Source organism: Diplodia seriata, assembly GCF_021436955.1.
Source record: "Diplodia seriata strain FDS-637 chromosome Unknown scaffold_5, whole genome shotgun sequence".
Classification (NCBI taxonomy): Eukaryota; Fungi; Ascomycota; class Dothideomycetes; order Botryosphaeriales; family Botryosphaeriaceae; genus Diplodia; species Diplodia seriata.
The window spans coordinates 509,185-530,187 of NW_027117312.1; the positions used below are offsets into that span (position 1 = coordinate 509,185).

General features: G+C 57.8%; 8 protein-coding genes across 8 annotated transcripts; 2 read left to right on the forward strand and 6 right to left on the reverse strand.

The window, feature by feature from the left end:
* Positions 1 to 978: 978 nt before the first annotated feature.
* Positions 979 to 2,784, reverse strand: SLS55_005158 (uncharacterized protein; the record flags this gene model as incomplete). The annotated part of the gene is made up of 1 exon (XM_066776609.1): positions 979 to 2,784. One exon carries the CDS (start codon positions 2,782 to 2,784, stop codon positions 979 to 981), a length of 1,806 nt encoding a protein of 601 aa, XP_066632451.1.
* A 525-nt stretch (positions 2,785 to 3,309) lies between these two features.
* On the reverse strand, positions 3,310 to 6,475 carry SLS55_005159 (uncharacterized protein; the record flags this gene model as incomplete). Its single annotated transcript, XM_066776610.1, has 5 exons — positions 3,310 to 3,662; positions 3,718 to 6,067; positions 6,121 to 6,225; positions 6,323 to 6,337; positions 6,398 to 6,475. 5 exons carry the CDS (start codon positions 6,473 to 6,475, stop codon positions 3,310 to 3,312), a joined length of 2,901 nt encoding a protein of 966 aa, XP_066632452.1.
* A 422-nt stretch (positions 6,476 to 6,897) lies between these two features.
* Positions 6,898 to 8,361, forward strand: SLS55_005160 (uncharacterized protein; the record flags this gene model as incomplete). The annotated part of the gene is made up of 1 exon (XM_066776611.1): positions 6,898 to 8,361. One exon carries the CDS (start codon positions 6,898 to 6,900, stop codon positions 8,359 to 8,361), a length of 1,464 nt encoding a protein of 487 aa, XP_066632453.1.
* Positions 8,362 to 8,496: 135 nt separating this feature from the next.
* Positions 8,497 to 9,118, reverse strand: SLS55_005161 (uncharacterized protein; the record flags this gene model as incomplete). The annotated part of the gene is made up of 2 exons (XM_066776612.1): positions 8,497 to 8,892; positions 8,972 to 9,118. The coding sequence occupies 2 exons, from the start codon at positions 9,116 to 9,118 to the stop codon at positions 8,497 to 8,499; spliced, it is 543 nt and encodes a 180-aa protein (XP_066632454.1).
* Positions 9,119 to 9,750: 632 nt separating this feature from the next.
* Positions 9,751 to 11,541, reverse strand: SLS55_005162 (uncharacterized protein; the record flags this gene model as incomplete). The annotated part of the gene is made up of 1 exon (XM_066776613.1): positions 9,751 to 11,541. The coding sequence occupies one exon, from the start codon at positions 11,539 to 11,541 to the stop codon at positions 9,751 to 9,753; it is 1,791 nt and encodes a 596-aa protein (XP_066632455.1).
* A 369-nt stretch (positions 11,542 to 11,910) lies between these two features.
* NOP58 (Nucleolar protein 58) lies at positions 11,911 to 13,662 on the forward strand (the record flags this gene model as incomplete). Its single annotated transcript, XM_066776614.1, has 2 exons — positions 11,911 to 12,035; positions 12,111 to 13,662. The coding sequence occupies 2 exons, from the start codon at positions 11,911 to 11,913 to the stop codon at positions 13,660 to 13,662; spliced, it is 1,677 nt and encodes a 558-aa protein (XP_066632456.1).
* A 2,409-nt stretch (positions 13,663 to 16,071) lies between these two features.
* On the reverse strand, positions 16,072 to 16,933 carry SLS55_005164 (uncharacterized protein; the record flags this gene model as incomplete). Its single annotated transcript, XM_066776615.1, has 2 exons — positions 16,072 to 16,706; positions 16,759 to 16,933. 2 exons carry the CDS (start codon positions 16,931 to 16,933, stop codon positions 16,072 to 16,074), a joined length of 810 nt encoding a protein of 269 aa, XP_066632457.1.
* A 2,711-nt stretch (positions 16,934 to 19,644) lies between these two features.
* SLS55_005165 (uncharacterized protein) lies at positions 19,645 to 20,643 on the reverse strand (the record flags this gene model as incomplete). Its single annotated transcript, XM_066776616.1, has 1 exon — positions 19,645 to 20,643. The coding sequence occupies one exon, from the start codon at positions 20,641 to 20,643 to the stop codon at positions 19,645 to 19,647; it is 999 nt and encodes a 332-aa protein (XP_066632458.1).
* Between the last annotated feature and the right edge of the window lie 360 nt (positions 20,644 to 21,003).

Genomic DNA, 21,003 nt, shown 5'->3' on the forward strand with positions numbered 1-21,003 from the left:
CGATATCCATTTCATGCCAACCCCTTTTTGTTTGTGTGCCTTTGCCTTGTTGCCTTGCTCTTTGAAGTGCTTCATGCCCTTGTGACTCGTCGAACATGTCATGCCTTTGAACTACGAAGTCGGTTTCAGTAGTATTGCAATACCATTGCGACCAGGGATTCAAAGTTGAAGCAGACACTCGGACGCACATCTCTGACCAGGGGATGAAATTAATGCAGAGTCAAAACGAATATCCGGACGCATATGTTCAGAGGACGTGATTAGACTTGACGTACCGACGGCTCCTTGAACCCTTTGTGCCCGCTGAGGGAACTATTGCAAGTCTATTGAACCGACCTCGTACATTGATGAGTTCCTTTTATTCTGGGCAGGACAAGCTCCGTCGTCCCTCTGGCACGATACTTGGTCAAGGTTGTGTGATGCAGGCAGGGGCACTACCACCCGCAGCTGGAAAATACTGTCAATGATGTAGCAGGAAACCACAGTTTCCCCTTCTCAAGCATGTCTTCCAAAAGGTGCTAGTAACCTTCCATATCTGCATTTATCTGTATTCTACATATGGAAGCTACGACTACGGCGCAGCCTTTTTTTCAACAGAACGTAGAGAGAATTTCCATAATTATGGCCAGGTAAAAATCCATTCGTGACCCAGTCAATATTCACATGTCATATGCACTGCTTAAATATACCGATCCACTTTAGAAACCGATGCTATGCAAAAGCGACCCGGATAAGTGCTGCTGCTGCCGCCGCCGCGGCCGCCGCGGCAAGTAACTGTGCGAGTGCTCATATCCCATCCCCAAATACCCAATAAAACGCCCATTTTGTCTATTCCGTTCCCAGGAGGCAGCAAAGCGGAAAAGGGGAGGGGGAGTGATCCAGTGACAAGGAAACAAGGAGAAAAAAGGGGAGAGAGTGCGAGACGAACAGCCGCTCTCTCAAAAAATCTCACAGCTTCGAACGAGTACGTGCTACTGCTTACTCTTCTTCGCTCTCCTCCTCGCTCTCCTCATGCATCACGCGTCCGCCATCCTCATCCCCTTCCTCCGCCGCGCTCGCCAGCGCCTGGGCCATCTCGGCCTCGAAATCGTCTTCGAAGTCGCCGGCACCGTCGTCGTCATCGTCGTCGCCTTCCACCATTTGATGTTGCTGCTGCTGCTGCTGCTCATCACCGAAATCATTCGTCTCCTCCTCCTCCTCCCGTGACTGCTGCTGCTGCAGCGTATCCGCCGCGGGGCTGCCCAGCGTTAGGGGATCGACATCGCCGTCGGCGTCTTCGTCGTCTTCTGCGTATCCGTCGTCGTCGTCTTCCTCCTCCTCATCCTGTTCTTGGTCCGCCTCTCGCTGCTGGTGGTGGTGACGATGACCAGCATCGTCATCCTCGTACTCCCCTTCCTCTTCGTCGCCACTGCCACCCTCGCCGCCAAAGTCGATGACGTCCGGCGCGTTCTTGCTGGTGATGGCGGTCGTGGCGTGCATGTTGGGCGTGTGCAGCCGGCTGTTGGGCGACGCGCTGTCGGCGGCGCTGCGCAGCGACACGGGCCCGTCGCCGGTGACGCTCTGCTCGAACGCGAGCGCGATGCTGCGGCGCTGTCGGCCGTGGCGCGACGAGCCCGACTTGCCGCCGGCCGCGCCGCCGGATCCACCCCAGTCGATCTCGAGGCCGCCGAACTGGTCGTCGTCGTCGTCTCCGTCGTCGTCTTCGTCGGCGCTCGGCTCGCGTGATGTGCGGCTTGACGATTTTGTGGATGATGCCGATGATTGCTGTGACCGGGCTGCTCCCGGTGCTGAGGCTGAGAGTGCATCGGAGGCTGCCGCCACTGCCGAGTCAGTTGGGCGCGTCGACGCACGGCGGTCCAGACGAATGGACGGCGTGGGCTGTTGTTTCGTCCTGGTGGAAGTCGGAGAGCTGGGCTTGGGCTTGGCGACGGCCTGTTCTGGTTCCGGACTCTTGCGCTTGCGCGACGATGCAGCGGCGGTCTGTTTGGCAATTGCCTGCTTTGGTGCAGCCTTTGGCGCCGGCTTCGTCTTGGGTCGCTCCGTTAGCGGTAGCGGTGTCGATCGAGCGGGCGCAGTCGTGGTAGATGCCGTCGTAGTAGCATTCGTGGTAGTGCGAAGCGGGGTCCCGGAGTGGCTGTATGGCGACGCGAAGCCTTCAGACTGCTCTGCGTCCTTTAAGAAATGCCGGAAGTCGAATGGGTTGCTCTCATCGGGCTCTTCGTCTTCGCTGAAGCTCCCGCCTCCGAACATGCTCTCGGCCGTGCTCCTGGGCGTGGCTGAGCCGTCGGAGAAGAGGTCGTCGGCATCGTCATTGGCGGCAGCGTCGCGGTCCGGCTTCTCATTGCGCGGCCTCACCAGCTGGTACTTCTCCGCGAGCTTTGCCGGGTCCTTCTCGTCCGGTGCGCTCTTCAAGTTGAAGGCGTACGTCTCGTCGAGCGGCTCGAGCGTCGCCGTCTGGGTATCCTTGTCGAACACCAGCACGTACGTCTTCTTCAGCTCCTTACGCTGGCCGGTGTATTCGAATGTGCTTGTATTCGCGGGGGCATCCTTTTCTTTGTCGCGAATGCACAGGGTAAACTGGTCGTCGCCCGAGGAGGCCGGCTTCATGGTGGTCGTGCGTGCATTGCCGGCGGCTTGCGTCGGCTTGTGGTTGAATTTGACGGTTCTGAAGCGGGACTGGTCCTGAGAGGGGTTTGTTATGCGCTCGCTCAGCTTGAGGGTGTACCGGGCGTTTTGGTGCGGATTTATGGCGACAGGCGCCTCGGCAGGATGGGGCGAGGCCATAACGGGGTTGCGGAGCGGGCGGTCCAGCAGCGGGCGGCGGAGGGGCTCAGGACAACACAGACGGAGAGGCTTTGGCGGAGCAGAGGACGTCGAGGCTGGGTGGTGAAGGCGGCGAGGTGATCGGCAGAAGCTTAGAGTTTTGAGAGCAGGCCCAGGCGGCAGGGCGGGCGTGCAGGGTGAGGTGCGCAGGTGAGCTTTGTTCGCGGGCGGCGGTCCAGGTCGGGCGCCCTCTCACACGCCGATCACGCTTCAGCGCCAGCGGCTGGCGGGTGCGCCCGCCGCTAGTGCCCCACCAGCTGGCCGCAGACCAGGGGAGCCCGCCATTCTTGATCTGCGCATCACTTGCAGCTGTCAATCCGCGCCAAGGGTCCAGCTTCAGCCCTTCCTACCATTAATCATTCATTCTTCTTGCCGGTCTATGCGAAAGCTACGGTAATTGGTGTACAAACGAACCCGGCTCCCGCTAAACAACCAGTCCGCGTGTCTTTGTGCCTGAACTCCTGTCGTGAACATCCCAAATACTTTTTAGGGCTTCGACTGCTGCCCGTCGCTTTGCTGCAATCTCTCCAAACCTGCCAGTTGACGCTTCAGAGGGATGATGGCTCCAGCGCTGATGTTTCTCAGCCCGTCTCTCTTCTCTGCGCTGCCGCCTTCGCTCCTCCCAATGATGCCTTTGGCTGCTTCGATTGCCTTCTCCAGTAGCTTGGGGCCCTTTTCCTTACGGTAGAGCCATTGCACATCCTCCTCAAACGGCGCAGGCAGATGCGTGAGGCCGTGCATAATGAACCCGCGCGCACGGAAATACGCCTTCTCCGAATACAATGCTGACGACAAGCTCGTTTCCTCGGTGCCTTGGCGTACTTCGTATCCAGCTTCATCTAAGCCTGCAGTCAGCTTTCCATCCCTCACGGACACGTCTAGAGGTAAACTTACTATAGTAAGGCTCCCTCACAAGGACCAAGCCCATCAACGAGACCAGCACTTGCAGAATCGTGCTCTTCGCCTGACTCCAGTTCTCGTTCCTTTCGTCCGCGTGCCACGTTCCCAGCAGACTCAAGCAGATCTTTCCATCTTCGTACAGGTTAGGGTTCACCGGGCCCATCCCACCGGTCCAGCTGTGGAAGAATGCTTCTGGGGGCGATGAAGGAAAGTTTGGACCAAGATGGAAATCCACCAGGAATGGCGCATACTCGTACGGCGTATCTTCTGGTCCTACAATGAGAACACGCAGGAGATCCATCCGAGACTCCCACGTCCGAACCAGAATGCCTGGTGGGAGGGACGACCCGAGGATCTTGTGTTCCTTCTGGATCCGGCGAAGCCGTTGCTGCGTTGACTCGCCCTGGGCAGCTCTGATGAAGTGATGGTCTTGCGGTGGTGCATCTTCCAGTATCTCGAATGCTGCAGGCGCGTCTGGATAGTTGGAAAATGAGAACGGCTCCGAAGTCTTGTTGTCGGATGCACCGTCAGTTGCAGCGGCACCTTCGAGCGGATGAGCTGACGGCTGGGCTTCGGGCGTCGTTTTCGATGTATCAACTGCTGCTGCATCCTCCATTGAGACGTCGTTGTCTTCTGCCGAGGACTGATCGATCTCGTCCTCCTCCTCAGTTGCCCACCCCTCCTCATCATCATCATTGTCATCCTCGACTCTGATTCTCCGGCCATCCGGATCGGTGTATTCGTACCACATGTTGAGGTAGTTGTCCTCGTCATCGAGTAGGCTCTCATCGTCCATATCGTCGTCGTACGCCTCGTCCTCGGACATACTGTCTCCTAGATGGTCGTGAGGGACATTATCAGGGTCGAGATCGGCGCTGTACGCAAGAATGACACCCTCACTCGGAACTTTGATGTCCCGCACTGGGTTTGCAGCACCCAGCCGTACAGTGAGTTGCCCATCGAGGCCCAGGTCGACAACCTCACCGAACCAGTCGATGTCGTCCGATAGATTCTGCGCTCCTGCTAATGAGCTCTCAACAGCGATGACATAGTCACCTCGCCTCCGGTTCAGAGATGCCGTTGTGCGTATGTCGTACAAGCTAACTTTCTCTTCCGGTCCCGAAGCAATACCAGTCTTGGATCCGGGGAGAAGATCATTTTCCACGAACTTGATCGTTGCATCCGGGAACCACTTCACCATTGCCATACGGTCCTTGCCCTCCACAGCCTGGACCACACCGACCCTGGCAGGTTCTATGTACCACTCCTCTTGCTCGCCCGAACCACCGGTCGAGGCATCCTTGGGTTTTCTCTCATTGGTGCAGACAACCTCTCCGGGCCAGACCTCATCCTCGTCATCTACGTTGGGATCGGGCAGCAGTCCAATGGACTCGTCTTCCGTGATTGACAGATCTTGCCATTGAGTGATCACTGTCGTCCTGGTGGTCTGTACGGTGTAAATGTTGGTGTCGTAGCCCAGAGTTTCTACTCTCGGTCTCTTCTTGACATACGGTGCGTACTTTACACAGGCACCGGTGAGATCTTTGAATCGGACCCTTTGGCCAGGGGTGAGTTCAGGCGATGCTCTGATAGCGACGGTAGTCGATGAAGCAGGCGCTGGCGCCGACGGCTTTTTCATGTTGTCGTAGATGACCACTTTCCCGTTTTCGAGCTCATCCAGACCTAGCTCAATCGGCGGCTCCGATGGGTAAGAACCAGGCATCGCCGGCGGGCCTCCTAGTCGCCGACTGAGCCATTGAACAGTGACAGAAGTGGTCCGCACATCTATGACGACACCGCCGGGTTCAACATTGGGATTAAATGCCCCAAAAACCCACCGACCCCTGCGCAAGTTCCCCTTCTTCGTCTTCACGTAGTCGCCGACTTCATGTCTCTCCAGCCTTGGATCTACCGGGGTAAGTTCGTCGCTACTTTCAGGCACCACAACGGTGCCGTTGCTAAGGCGGAGCGCGATCTCGTCATAGGCATCGTCTATCCTGCCAACCCAATCGTCGTAGATAATGAGAGCTCCCTCCGGATATTGCCGAATAGTCTCCAGTTCTTCCGCGGGAATCAGGGACCGGGGGGCGTGGGTAGTATCGTCGCCAATGAGTTTCTCGTAACTGTGAGCGCGGATAGCATCGACTTCTGGCCACATCCGAATGGGCGCTATGGTGACGGCAAGCTTCGTCCCAATAACCGTGCCGCTCATGGGGCTGTTCGCGTCCCGCTTCACCACATCTCCCACAAAGAAGTTTCTGTCCACAAGCTCCAGCTCTTCCTCTGGGACAAGCTCGGTCGTAAAATCGGTTTGCCACGATACGAGCACCGTCCGGCGCGGAGGCTGTACAAACGTCAGCAGACACTTCTCTTGTGCTCCCCAGCGGCCAGCCTTACAATTCCATTTCTCAAAAACGCCTCGAATTTCCCCGAAGGTATGGACCGGTGCTTTACGATTTGAAGGTTATAGTCGCGCTGCGGGTCAGGCTCGTGGGTGTCCACCTGCGGGATATTAGCACTGGAAAAAGCAAGCGGAGAGCAGGCAGCCACAGGGGCGGATGCGCATGGGCGGAGTCAAAGGTCGTTAGCCCGTACGTACATCGTGGTTTGTTCTCTGGTCGCAGTCAGTAGGCCGCCGCGAGAGTCACCGGGTGGCTGTAGGGACTGGACTTACATCGACTACTCCGATCAGCCACTGCTTGGCCTTAAGATGCACAGTATCCTCGACGCAGATCTGTCTTTTCTCAGCCATGCCTGCGTCGCGGGTTGGATGCGCAGCGTGGTTTACCGTGTGAGCGGGCATGTTGGGAAGCAGGCGCGCGGCGCGGACCTATGGGATTTGGTGGGCTGCGGCAAACGGCGAGGATGGTGGGGTATCCGGAGGCGACTCCAGCGCGGCGAGGATCGGGGTCTGTCAAGGACGAGGCGTCGCCGGACGTGGGCGCAACGGGCGGAGTCGGCTTGGAGCGCAAAGAGGGCTGCGGCGGGAGGTTGGTCGCGGAGAGACAGTGAGACAGAGAGCAGTGCCTTGACCTTATGCCGGCGCGCCAGAGGTAGCACGAGAAATTCCCAATCACATGTAGGCCTGGCCGCTCCGCGCTCCGGCACCCCGAAGCGCGGCAGCTCCGTTGCCCGCGCCGAACCACATCACCACTGCCTGCAGTCGCTGCCACCATGGCCGACCCGCTCTACGACCTGCTTGCGCCCTACTTCGACGCCCAGGATGCCCCCGCCAGGCCCGTCCCGTCTCCGTCCGACCCAGCCACCCACGCCTACCTCAACCGCCTGGCCACCCTGTCCCTGTCCTCGCTGAGCTCCTCCGAGCCGCAGTCCCTCGCTTACTCGTCCGCCTCCACCGTTCGCAGCCTCCAGGCTCTGTCCAAACGCTCCCACAAGTCTATAATCGCCTCTTCCTCCAACCTCAGCAGCCTGTCCTCCTCGCTGCCCGAGCTTGCCGAACACGCCGCCCGCCTCCGAGATGCTCTGCCAGAGCTCGAGTCCGCCAGCGCAGACTTCGAACAGACCTACAGTCGCTCCAACGAAAATGCAATCCTCGATCGGCGGCGCAAGGCCATGCTCCTGGCCCGCAACGTGGACCGCGTGGCCGACGTTCTAGAGCTGCCGACCCTGCTGTCGTCCGCCATATCATCTTCCGGCGCCGCTGCTCAAGGCGCGGGCAATTCGGCTGCATCGGGACTAAACAATGCCAACTACGCATCTGCGCTGGACCTGCACGCCCACATCAAACGGCTACATGCGCTGTATCCCAACGTCGGTTTGGTAACGGAGATCGCGACGCAGGCGGAGCAGGAGATGAAGGGCATGGCGACCAACCTGATCACCAGCCTGCAGAGCCAAGGGATCAAGCTTGCGGGCGCAATGCGGACGATCGGGTGGCTGAGGCGCATAGCTCCAGAGCTCGACCAGGCGTGGAATTATAATCAGAAGAGCACGAGCATAGGCGGTAACGAGGGGGCTCTGGGCGCGCTTTTCCTTGTCTGTCGGCTGGCCAATCTGCTCACCACGCTCGAGGCATTGGACCCGCTGCGGGAGCTGGCAGACCAGGAAGCCGCCCGGCGGTCGGACGGCGAGAAGACCAAGGACAACTGGGCCGGGGGTCAGCAGACGGAGCGCTACTTGAAGCGGTATATCGAAATATTCCGCGAACAAAGCTTTGCGATCATCTCCATGTACAAGAGTGTATTTCCATCCGCGCTACCGGCGCCAGGTTCGGGTGGCGACGACAACACCGAGCTTGGACAAGGCCTCAAATCCCCTACCCGTACAGGGGAAGACAATACACTACAACCGTTGCCTTCTGCTTTGGCCACATTCCCTCAACATCTCATCGAGCTTCTATCTGAGACGTTACGGAAATATCTCCCCAACGTACACGATCGTGCCTCTAGAGACAGTTTGTTGACGCAGGTGCTGTACTGTGCAGGGAGTCTGGGCCGGTTGGGTGGGGATTTCGGAATGCTGCTTGCACTGCTGGAGGATGAGCTAGACGAGGATGAAGACGAAGACAGTGAAGAAGAATGGGTGGAGGTAATGAAAAAGCATCGCATTCAAGCTAGCAGGCTGGAACTGCTTGCGAGTGGTGTAGGCGCAGGCAGGACTGCCAGTGCTTCTAGTTGAGACGGGAACCCCCAGCTAGACATACGTAGCATCTCACGTCCAAATAAAAAGCGAACCCTTACAATTAACACAAACTCGATGAACGCCCACCATTCTGCGAATATGGCACACATGTCTGCCCTCCTACTCGCCATTTTACCCCAAGCTGACGTCCGCCATGGCCTTGTCGAGCCTCTCCCCCTTCAGCCCGACCTCCGCGCCGCCCTGGCGGTGCTTGTCATGGCGCCAATCAGTACCCTTCGCGTCCTGCGCCGGCGCCGCCTCGCCGTCGTCCAGCGGGCCCAGACACTCGCCGACGATGGCCAGCAGCTCCTCTTGCTTCGCCTCGTCGTAGCGGCCGTCGAGCTCCTCCATGATCGTGTCCAGCTCGGCCAGCGACTTGGGCCGCAGGTTGAAGATCATCAGCATCTCGGCCTTTTCGATCTCGAAGCCCGCCTCCTTGGCGCGGACGTACAGCGCGCGGATGGCGCTTTCGCGGTACTTGTGGCTGCCGGCGAGCGGCGAGGATGCCGCGGTGAGTTGCGCTTCGACCTGTTTTTTGCACGGGGTTTTGGTTAGAGGTTGGGCGGCGCGCACACGTGCGTGGCGATGGAACGGAAGGGAAACGGACATCGGTGAGGACGCGGCTCAGGTTGCTGGGCAAGGGCCGGGTGCGGCCGCTGCCGTCGCTGCCTTCATATTCGGCCTTTTGTTCGCGGACGATGTTGAGGACCTCCCAGTTGGTGAGGACAGACGACTGTTTCTCGATGACCTTCATGGTGGCTCCGAAGTAGCTGGGGTGCAAATTCGGGGGTTGATCGTTGCGAGGGTGCAGGTGGAAGACAGTACACAGCTTGCAGAGGTTGGTTGGTTAGTCGACTGTATGTAGAAGGTGCGGCAAAACAGCGAGCAAGTTGTAGTTGCCGGCCCAATAAGGTCAAAAGGAAGAGAGAAAGACAAACATAGGAAAGATGTTTTTGAAGTCTGGTAGAATGATAGCAATCAGAACATTAAGGAAAGGGAATATACTGAGATGCAAGAGAAGATCGGATAACCATGTCCAAAAGAGATTATGCGGATGCGAATGGGCCGCTGCACAACTGAGGGCGGGACGCACCACCGAGAATATTCACTACGCGCGCATCCCTTCTGCTTACTTTGAATCCCTGGTCTACCGCTCCTTATCCAGAAACGCGCTTCCAGAAACGCACAAAAACGTGATGACACTGTTCAAACTGTCGTTGAAGTCATCAAAAAATCTCTTCGGCTTAACTCCGGATACGTATCTGGACATGGTACCGACCCTAGCAAGACAACATCATGCTGTATTACCATGGAATTCACTATCTATGCCAATCGTACATCTATGCGTAGCACATAACAAAAACATGTTCATCGTATCTCATACCGCTAGGCCCAAACACCCAATGTCCAGCTACCTCTATCGCCCGCAGCTCTTCCTCCACTACCCAGCGTACTCTGCCTCTTCTGCTCAACCACAGTCGTATGCCCCGAATCCTTAGTTGCGCCGGCAAGACCATGCTGCATGAATCGGTCTTTGTCGACCTCCACAATTCCACGTATACGCATCTGCGCCACGATGCTTGCACCCGCCCACGCACCTAGTGTTTCGACCCCGCGCACTATACCTTCGGGTCCAGGTTGGCGATGTTTTAATCCTAATTCCTGTAGTTTGGCCGTTATCGGGTCAATCTCCTGCGGCAACTCTGATGCTGGAAATGGCGTGACGGTACCAGACGAACGTGACGAGGCTCGCTGCGAGGTAGGAGTCTGTGAGCCGGGAGTCTGCTGTGCGCTGTGATCTTCATCCTCTTCTTGTTGCCCTGTCGATTCCGAAACGCTGGAATCGCCCGAAGGTTGCGGTGGGAGCGGCGCAAGCGTGTCGATGGTGCTGCTGCGAATGTGATGACTCCGCACCTTTAGCTCCTCCCGTTTCTGCGCTGCGCTACCGTAGCTGCGCACTGGATCCCAGCCGCGTTTCTTTACCAAGTGTTCCACCTCTGCGAGTATGCGCCGCTTTACTCCGGGTAACTTTGATGCACCACCGGTTACAATGATACGCGGCATGCAGAGTTTGCGTGCATCGATGGGTATCGAGAGGAGGGCGTTGTAGGCAAGTAGTGGAATGGGAAGATCATGGTCATCGATGTCGTGGGGGGAACAGTTGCTGGCGAACAATGCGTTTTCAGATGGCTCAGCAAACCGATTGAAAGGAACTGAGATCGTGACAGGTGGTCCTGCGGACGGGAAGGGCACTGTGATGGCGGGATTATTGGCCTCTTCAGCCGAGCTGTCTTGATCCGCCCCAATCTTCTTTCTTTTGGCTTCCTCACGATTCAAGCACCAAGCCATCCGCGTTAGAACTTCTTCTGCCTCTTCAAACGTGACTTCCTCCTGAACCTCCGGTGGTGGGTCCTTTTTGGATCTGTGTAACTCCTCGTTCAAGACTTTGGCCATCTCTTCCGTAAGGTACTTTCCAGCTCTGACGCTGGTTCTGTGGTGAATCTCACGGTACTCGTATACAGCGGTAACTGTTGTTTCAGACCATCCGAGATCAACGACCAGACCCGATCTCAGACCCGCCGAAACGATGTTCAAGACCGGCACAGAGAGCACGGTGATGCTGATGGCCTGGAGCGTAGTGAAAACCGAGGATAACAGAGCGGACATCAACGGGCGTGGAAGTTGAGCAGGTACTGCCACGGTAGCACGGCGTGGCCGGTGGTCGAGGAGAAGGTACTGGGCTATGATTTCTCTGACAGCTCGCTCGATCTTGTCTTCCACCAATCCGAGATCTGCATTGCGTAGGTCCATCTTCCACAACTCATACTCCTCTCCCCAGTCCTGGCCTCGCTTTCGCTTCCGGCGCACGTTCTCGTAGCCGGGCATCCAGCGGCGGAAATCGCCGACTCTGCGCTGCTCCTCGGGACCAAAGGCCCTGGTGCAGCGCGGTTTGCTCTCTCCAGCGAATCCAGCGCGGAGGAAGCGAGAGCCAAACTCGAAGATTAAATGCTCCTCATCGGAGCGGAAACTTGCTGCTGCCGAGGAGCCATAGATGCCGGAAAGGGCACGCGCAGAAGGGGTAGTTGGTGAGAGCTTGCGCCCTGTGTCAAACTGCAGGGACTGAGGCCGCTGGCGTCCGACAGAAAGCTTCGGGTTCAGGAAATCTTGGGAGCTCATGTTGACGCGGCGGGATATGCTGGCTCGCAGCAGTCAAACCAAATTGAGGCGGTCGAATGCCGGCAGATCGACCTTCGTCGGCCTGGTGACGTCGGGCCTCGCTAGAGTGGATGGGAAAATGTGAGAGATGCTGGGGCGAGGGACAAACCCTTGGACGCGTGCGCAGGAAGACGCGCTGGCGGCAGGCTTGGCGCGGGCGGGCGATGGGCCGGAACAACAAAGGGCCGCTGGCCGCTAGCGCGAGAAAAAGTGCGAGCTGCCGTCGAAAACTGCAGCGCCCGCCAGAGAAAAAGCTGCGACGCGACCAGCAGCACCCGCCCCCGACCTTGCGCCTACGACGGGCATTTTTATTCCCCCGCGCTATTCGCTATGACCCTCTTCATCCTCACCGAAACGAGCGCCGGCTACGCTCTGCTCAAGGCCAAGGACAAGAAGCTGCTGAAGCGCGATGATCTCGTATCAGAGGGTGAGACCGCCGAGGGCGTCTGCGGAATGTCAGTACTCTATATATTCCATTTTGCCAAATGCGCATAGCCAGCCGAGTCGGTATTAACTTTGTTTCCGTGCAGGCTCAAGCTTAAGAAGTTTGAGAAGTTCGACAGCGCTGCCACCGCCCTCAATGAGGCCGCTGCCCTGACCGACGGCAAGGTTACGCCCATGCTCAGCAGCCTTCTCGACGAGATCAAGGACGAGAAGAAGGCCTCTCTCGCTGTAGCCGACCCCAAGCTGGGCAATGCCATCAACAAGCTCCCGGGCCTGTCCATCACCCCCATTTCGGACGCCTCCACCCAGGACGTTTTCCGCGCCATTCGCCTTCACCTTACTTCTCTGATTCCTGCGCTTAAGCCCGACGACGTCTCCACCATGTCTCTTGGTCTGTCTCATTCGCTGTCCCGTCACAAGCTTAAGTTCTCCACCGACAAGGTCGACACTATGATTATCCAGGCCATTTCTCTTCTCGACGATCTAGACAAGGAGCTCAACATCTACGCCATGAGAGTGAAGGAGTGGTATGGCTGGCATTTCCCTGAGATGGCCAAGATCATCAACGACAATGTGGCATATTCGCGTGTTATTCTGGCTATGGGAATGAGATCTAGCTGCGTCAACACCGACCTGTCCGATGTTCTGCCCGAGGAGATCGAGGCCTCGCTGAAGGTTGCCGCTGAGGTTTCCATGGGTACCGAGATCACCGACGAGGATCTTGAGAACATCAAGGCTCTGGCCGAGCAGGTCGTCGGCTTCACCGAGTACCGCCAGACCCTCTCCAACTATCTTTCTAGCCGCATGCAGGCTATCGCTCCCAACCTCACTGCGCTGGTTGGTGATCTCGTCGGCGCTCACCTGATCGCTCACTCTGGTAGCTTGATCAGTCTGGCCAAGTCGCCCGGTTCCACCATTCAGATCCTTGGTGCCGAGAAGGCTCTTTTCAGGGCCTTGAAGACCAAGCACGACACGCCTAAGTACGGTTTGATCTACCACGCCTCCCTCATTGGCCAGGCTTCTGGTAAGAACAAGGGCAAGATTGCCCGTATGCTTGCTTCCAAGGCTGCTCTTGGTCTGCGTGTCGACTCTTTGTCCGACTGGGGTGCCAACAGCGAGGGTACCGACGCGGAGCCCACTGAGGAAGAGAAGGCTGCTCTCGGAAACACTGCCCGCATTGCCATTGAGCGCAGACTGCGGGCCCTTGAGGGCAAGCCTATCCAGTCCAAGGGTACTGCGATCGGTCCCACTGGCCAGGTCAACGCACCCAAGTTCGACATCAAGGAGGCCAAGAAATACAACGCCGACGCTGATGGTCTTACTGGCAACGAGCCGGCTGCTAATGCCGCGGCTAACGGCATCGAAGAGGTCGACGGTGCCTCCGACTCTGAGAGTGAATCCGAGGACGATGCGCCCAAGTCGAAGGGCGGCGACAAGGCCGCGAAGAAGGCGGAGAAGAAGGCAAGAAAGGCCGAGCGTGCTGCGAAGCGTGAGGCTAAGGAAGCAAAGAAGGCAGCCAAGGAGGCCAAGAAGGCGTCCAAAGACACGACTGAAGGCGCAGCCGATCCCAAGAAGAGGAAGCGCGAGGATGAAGGAGAGAAGTCGGACAAGAAGAAGAAGAAGAAGAGCAAGGCCTAAGCGTTTCGCCCCTGCCGGCTTGTTTCTTCTGTTTTCTACCGCAAAAAGTCAATAAGCGTCTTCTCTTCTGGGTCCGGAGCGACGACTCGATGACACCCCTTCTGAAAGACTTAATGGTTTCCGTTTTTTCAGTCTCGTGTTCCCTCCTCGGGGGTACCGACTTCGAGTCTGCCAGGCGTTCTAGGGGTTTGGGATTGTAAAGTATGGGCGCATGTGAGGTTGGCGGACGTCGAGATATTCTTTTGGCGTAGGGAATTTTGCTTTCTCATCCCTGAACGTCCACTGTGCATAGCATTGGCTAGGATACGCATCATCAATGGCCGCACAAAAGTATTTCAACTTGAAGTCTCAGGACGAAAGTGACGATGAAGTGAAACGGACACGTGCGCTGACTGAGAGGCCTCTCGGAGCAATATGCTCCAGTAGGCAAGGTGCTGATTGGGTATTTGAACCTTTAGAGCTCGGTCTATTCAGCTCTACTCAGCGAAGCCACCATCCAAATGTTTCTTCTTCGGTCAGCCCGCAACAGCCGAAGCGAAGCGCTGCGAATGAGCGCCTCAACGAGCGTCAGAGCGGCCCCGGCCGTAGCGTGTCCAAACAGCGTCCAGCAGAATTCGCTAAGCGCCGTTTTCGAATTTCGTTCTTTCGATAGTTTCAACGACCACCGGCCGCCACAAGGCGCACTAACCAAAAGGTACATAGAAACATGTACCTCTTCAAGTCTTCAGCCACTCAAATTACCACATAATCTTCAGAGGACCCTTCGACGCCGGCCTGACTGGCTTACTCGTTCTCTCTCTTTGCCTTATCTCTTTTCTTTTGGAGGGTTGCAATTCTGGCGTTGCTCGTCAATGATGTTGCATTTTGCCGTTTCGAATGCAACATGACCAAAGAACCAACTGCGGTGTGGGCCGAGTAAGCGGGCCCGTACCAACACCTTTTACCTACCTACAATAGCAAACAGCCACATTGTCCTATACATAGGTATAGCCTCCTGAACACGAGCCTCCGACACAAACATGCGGCAGTACCGCTGCATCGAGCAAAGCGAGTCGAGTAAGCTGACTGGCGGCTCTTACGCACCCCCACCGTCCAACCGGGGAGGTTTCCCTCCCCACTCCACCCCACCATGCGTCTGGACGTCTGGACCCTGAGCGTCGTACCTGCGCCCGCCCGCAATCGGCGATGGGTCGGTCCTCTTGTGTGTTTTTTTCTGTCGCGTGGCTGTACAGCGCATGCAACAGGCGTACACGACGACTGGACGCCGTGGTGGCAGTACAGCCGTCGGGTTTGTGCGCGTCGGAGCTTAACGTTTCGCCTCGCCTTTGCCACGTGAACTAGCCGCCGCCGCCGCTAAAAAGGGAAATCCACGATAGCGACCCCAGATAGGTAGGTAGCGCGGGCGCCCTAGAAGACTCCAGACTTCCATATCCTGGTCACCGGTCGGGACGTTTCCTTCGTGCCGGTGGTGGCAAAAAAAGAAGAAAAAAAGAGAGAAGGGTGGGTGGGGGGGGGGGGGGGGGGGGGGGGGGGGAAGAAAGACGCCGTCGCGAGTCGGCGATACCGGTCAGCGGCGTATTTGCATTCGTTCGGGCGCCACGGGTCTTGGTATCATGGAGTCTTCGAGAACGTGGCTTGCAGAAAGGTGGACGGAAGCAAAAAGGCTGGCCGGATGAGCTTGCCGAGAGAGAGTTTCAACAGAGTTCACGTGCGTTGGCTACGAGGCTTCGGTTGGAAGGTGTGTGCGTCAATCAGCATCTCGCGAAAGCTCTCCTGCTGCGTCACAACCTCGCCCCTCTGCTCGATGATGAGGATGGCGCTGGAGCGAGCGCTCGGGCGTGATGGCTTACGTCAATGAACTGTTCGCTTTAGGCCACCTGCAACGGGTTTCAGCGTAGAACCGAAACAACGCAGAAAATGGCTGTGGGGAAGTAGTCAATACACGTCACAGACAGAGCCGTTGGGACGCGTGTTTGCGTTTGGAATCATTTCCCAACTCAGCGAGCATATTCATGCCGATTTTCATACGACTCGGAGTTGGCGGGACTGTGGGACACTGTAGGACACTCTGTAGGGCAATACGAGGTTTTGAAGAAAATGTGCGTTGTTAACGCAAAGTGAATTTCTTCTGCGCAATCTAGAAAAAGTAGAAGGAACGTCTTTGAGGTATCAACCGATGCCAAATAAACCAGAACGCCAACCGTAGGTTTAAAGTCCCCAAGTAAACGCCGTGATGATGCACCCCTTTTTATCCGTCCAAACACCATCCGAAAGAAACCCATTACCCAGCCCATTTTCCTTTTGAACCCCCTAGGTGATTGGTGCAAATGTAGAAGAATGATGCAAGTTTTGTCTCTTGCATTCTAGAAGAATGTCCATAAGGCGAAGGTGTAAGGTGGTTCGGGATGATCAAGGACATGTCAAGCTCCGCCTCCTCTTCTCGCCGAAGCTTGTTGAGCTGCCAGTGCCGGTGTTGCCAGGGCCACGCATCAGGGCCTTGATATGGGCGCGATCCCGTGCGCCTGGAACCGCACCGGCGAGAGCAACTTGGCCCCAGCACTGTGCCACCAACTGCTGCAGCAACATCTGCTCCTCTTGGCGCATGCGCTGTTGGCGCTTCGCCATACGGCTGGGCTTGACAGCGGGGCACCTGCTTTCAGCCCCCATCCTAAGGAAACCCGAGGGTGCCCGTACGGGCTGGGCGCGTTGCTGGAACTTGACGAGGCCGCTGGACATCTGAGACTCAGTGGGTGTTGCGTCGTAGTCCGAAACAAGGGCCTCGATCTCGCCGCACTGCTCCATGAGAGCATGGATGTGTACGGTAAGCTTCTCGGCGGATGATTCAAAGGCGGAGGAGGCACCGGGGTAGGATTCCCAGAAAGGATCGGTATCAATGGCGTAACGGAGGGCCTCGGCGAAGAATGGAAGCGAGGGGAGGGTCTGGGCAGGGCTTCCGGCATAGCTGGACTCGTTGGCAAGGTTGAGGGCGGTGAAGGTTATCCGAAGGTGCTGTTCGGTTGAGAGAGCAGAGGTGACAACGCATGCTGTGAGCTTGTTAGCAGGTGGCAGTAGGTGGCAGAGCGGGCTGGAGCATACCAGGACAGCCAATTGACTGGCACCAGTCCTCCTCGTCGGCAAGGAAGCATTGCAGCCATAGGAAGCCGCTGCGGGCGTCGCCAGTGAAGGCCATCTCAAGGTCCTCCGACTTGGAGCTGCACAGAGCAGCTTCGGCCAGACTAGAGGCGCGGTGGAAGAGCTGCACCACGGGCATGATCAAGGCATGCAGAATGTCCCGCTGGAGCACCCATGTTGCTTGGGTCTCCGGGGAGCAGCATGCATGCTCGGCGCACAACCTAGAAGCACATGCGGTCAGCATCGAGGTCCCGGCGCGTTGTGAGTGGAGGTGAGGTGTGCAGGTGCAGGGATGCTCACTCGTTGGTTGCATTGACGGCAAGGTAGCTGCGGAGCACTTGGAAGGGTTGCGATGAGTCGAGGCACCGGACGTCCTCAGGGCGGATGAAGAAGGGGGATTGGTCGGCGGTCGACATAATTGTGGGAATTCAGCGTATCGATAGCGGCAGTGGAGAAGCGGGCATCCGAGTCAGGGTCAGGTGCAGGCGTCCAGAGCATTGAAGGGCAGCGCGGGCGACCAAAGAGGAGATATATCTGCGAGTGCAGGCGGAGGCGGTTGGTTTTGTCTGGCGGTAAATTATCTCTTCACGCGACGGTTGCTCCTCTCATTTCGTCATCGGGGCCTTAAATAGCGCAGGGCCACCAGGAAGCGTGCAGGGGAGGAGCCAGGAGGGGTGTGCACGCGGAAGCCAAGTCGACGCCCACTTGACGCGGCCCAGGGGCTCCTTATGAGCGCCTCAGCTGAAGCACCACGGCGGGCAGCTCCGTCAGCTGCGTTGATACTACTACTCAGCAGCACTTCCGCGCCTGCAAGCCACAGACCGGTCGGCCTGCTGGGTGCGGGCTACACCGTACCTGCGCGCGCCGTGACTCGCCCTGTCGCTGCAGAATCATGTACTGCGTAAGGGGGGCAGGCGCGGGTGATCTGCCAGTGCCTGGCTGGGACACCGCTTGCGGGCCTCCGAAGCGGGGAGAGTCGACCAACGCGCCCTCCCCAACCACTCCTCGCCTCCCGACCAGCACGCCAGCGCGAACGGGAGACGACCGCGCTGCCGGTCCTGCATCGCCCGTCATCCACGGCGCGGACGCCGACCGAGAAAAGGCACCAAGTGGAGGGACAACACGAGCCCGTCTCGCCGCGCGCGGAGTCTGGACCGCTCCCTATTCCGAATGCCCACATCGCGCGCTTTCTAGAACCCGTCCCGTCGGCGGCGCCCACTCGAATTTCCTGCTTTTGCGCTGTAGATCCAGTGCATCTGAGCGTCCCTTCGTCCAATCGCCGCCGGCTGGACGTTGTAGAGCTGCCGTTGATGCCCGGTCCTGCCTGGCACCGACGCATGGCGGTCTGGTCCAACTTCCTCACCGGTTTTCTTCCCCACGGGACCCGCGTGTGTTGGTCTCTCACCGAATTGCTCAAATGCGTCTGCACCCGCCAGTGCCCAACCCTCATGACAGCCGTGCTGAAGATAAGCCAGGCCTCCGGAAGCAGCAGTCGACCCTATCGGGCGTGGCCGACAATGCAATCACCGTTCTCATGATAGGCGCTCATCTTTTCAAATGACGCCTCCAAAGCCAAGCCCGAGTCTGCAGTTTGCGCTGCTGATCGACCCCCGATAAGAGTACCGCCAACGCCAGAAGCCACCACGTGCGGCCACAAAAGAGCGGACCGCATCCCGCAGAGCCATTCAGTCGGTCGGTCGGACGATGCCGGCATGCGGTGCGATCGACTACTCGCAGCACAGCAAAGCGCGTGTGCGCACCCGCCTGGAGAGGACGGGGTCGGTCGCCCCCCGCAGAACTCACGCCCTCTGGAGACGGACCGTCGGGACCCAGCACTCCTCTACCAGGTGACCGGCCGAACAGCCCACCAGAATGTGATGCTGACGCAGCTCTCTAATCTCTCTCCCACCGATCGCTGAGCCGCAGGGATCCTGCAGCGCTCACACGATGCCGCCAGGGGATTTGGATGCACAAGTGTCGATTCCGACCTCCCGACCTCTTCGTACGCCGCCGAAGCATCAGGAGATTGCTCAGAACAGCGACGTCTGCGCCAAAGGGGGCTCGTGACGGAAATACAGCTGTAGACGGACACGACCATACGAAGCGCCCACGCGTTACGGGAGGGTTGAGGCCGTAAGCCGCACAGGCGATGCGTCCAAAATAGCCACCAAGGCGCACCCACGGCCTGGAAGCGCCGACCTCCACGCCCGAAGACGTTCGACGAAGGATCGTTCGACGATGCCCTGGCAGGCTGCTGGCCTTTGCAACGGAAATCAGGACGTGCTTGATTGTGCGTCGTGATCGACTCCTGTTTCACTCAGCCAAAGACATGAGCGATCAATCTGATGAAATTGGCAAATACGGTGCACTCCGAAAAGCGACGAGGGTCAATGCAGCAATAAATCTTTTTTTCATTCATATCGCAGCTCGGTCGGCTGCTGGCTTTGCTTTTGTTTCTTACTGTCGTTTTTCAAGGAGTCGTGGCGGAGTCAACCATCTGGACGAAGGCCACTGCAACGCCGAAAAATGCGCCATAAGGGTGCGCGAGGATCTAAAAGTACATGCATGCGCGGAGTCAATGTTTTGGGAAAAAGGGCACCAAGAGAATCAAAAGGAAGCATCGAGCAAAATCAAGAACGGATCCAAAGTACGCCCCCACCACCGTTCGCTTTAGCCATCCGCAGATACGCCGTGAGGACAAAGCAGGAATATCGAGATCGAGATGAAGCAGGGCACCTTCGAAGAGGAAGAGAGATGCCAGCGGAAAGAAGATCATGAAAGAAACTCGGAATCAGGAGGAACATGTGCAACCGGGGAAGGAAAGCCGGTCGTCAACACAACGCTCGAAGGTTACATCTCCATGGCGGTGTCGGCTGTCGGCATCTGCATCGTCTGGAGCGTGGGCGCGTCGATGCTCATGCCGGTGTCGTTACTTGCCGGCATCGCAACTGGGGAAGCGTCGCGTGCACTGACCACATCGCTCTCGTAGACGATTGGATGTTGGGTGAGGTTGCGAACGACCCCCTCGAGCGTCGTGCTCACCAGCCTGCAGGTGCGCAAGTCTTGGCTGAACATGAAGAACTTCTCCTTGTCGTCGGTGATGTCGCGCGCATGTACGAGGAAGGCATCGTGAGCCTCGCTCTCGTGGAGGACCTGGGGGCATGACAGAGGGTAGTGCCTGCTGATGAACTTGGCCCAGCCGCGTGCGCCATCCTTCTTTTCCGGGTTGAACACAATTTCCTTCCAGCCGATTCCGAGAGCCATAGTCAGGTCTTGGATGGTGTGGCCGAAGTCGTCGATGGGCATGGTGGTGGCCTTGTAGGCCAGGGAGGATGAATCCACACCCATAGTAGTGGATGAAGGGACGACGGGCTTGACTGCAGCAGGAGGGCTACCGGAGGCGCGATCCGCGATTGTGGTGCGCTGCGTCTTGCGCGACACGGCGATTGGCTTTTCCTTCGGCTTGTTGGCTTCGTCAACCTCGTTCTTGGTCTCGGCCCAGGTGCCCGTCTGGGATTCGGCAGCGATGGCGAAGCCGGGCTCGCCAGGGTAGATGAGGGTCATGCCAGGGCCCATGATGGGCTCAGGCTTCGGCTTCGCGATGATCTTCGAGCCGTCCGCGGGTGCTTCATCAACGTCGGCATCGTCAAGCGAGCGCTTGCGACCCGCAATTGCGTTGGAGGGCGCGGCTTGGTAGTTGAGCGACGGCGGCGTGGGGTACTTTGAAACGCGTCCGGGCATGGTGGAGGAGTGGGCAGAGTAGCGCGGCGCGTTGAGGCGCTGCTCGAAGTTGTACTGCTGGGGCGGCAGCACAACCGTGGGCGATGAGGCATAGTAGTTGAGACCCATGATGCTGTTTGTTTAGTAGGACAAGCAAGAGAGAGAAGAGAAATTGGGATACGATAGATGACGTTTGTTCAGCGTGAGTACACGCGACGTCAGCTTGGCGCGCGCGGAGCGTGTGACGCGATAGGAAGGGCGCGCAGGGTGGTTGTAGGCGGCGACGATGAGCTAGCTAAAGCTCGGCGCGATGGAGGTGATGATGGAGGATGGAATAGATGGTATGGAGTGAGGTGGAAGGCAGGTGGGATGCGGACGACAGACGAAGAGCGCGCGAATCTGGGGAGCGCGTCGTGGGTGTGCAAGCTGAGAAGTGAGATGCGGAAGAAATGGACTGAGACGGGGACCAGAGTGCCTTTTGAACATGCA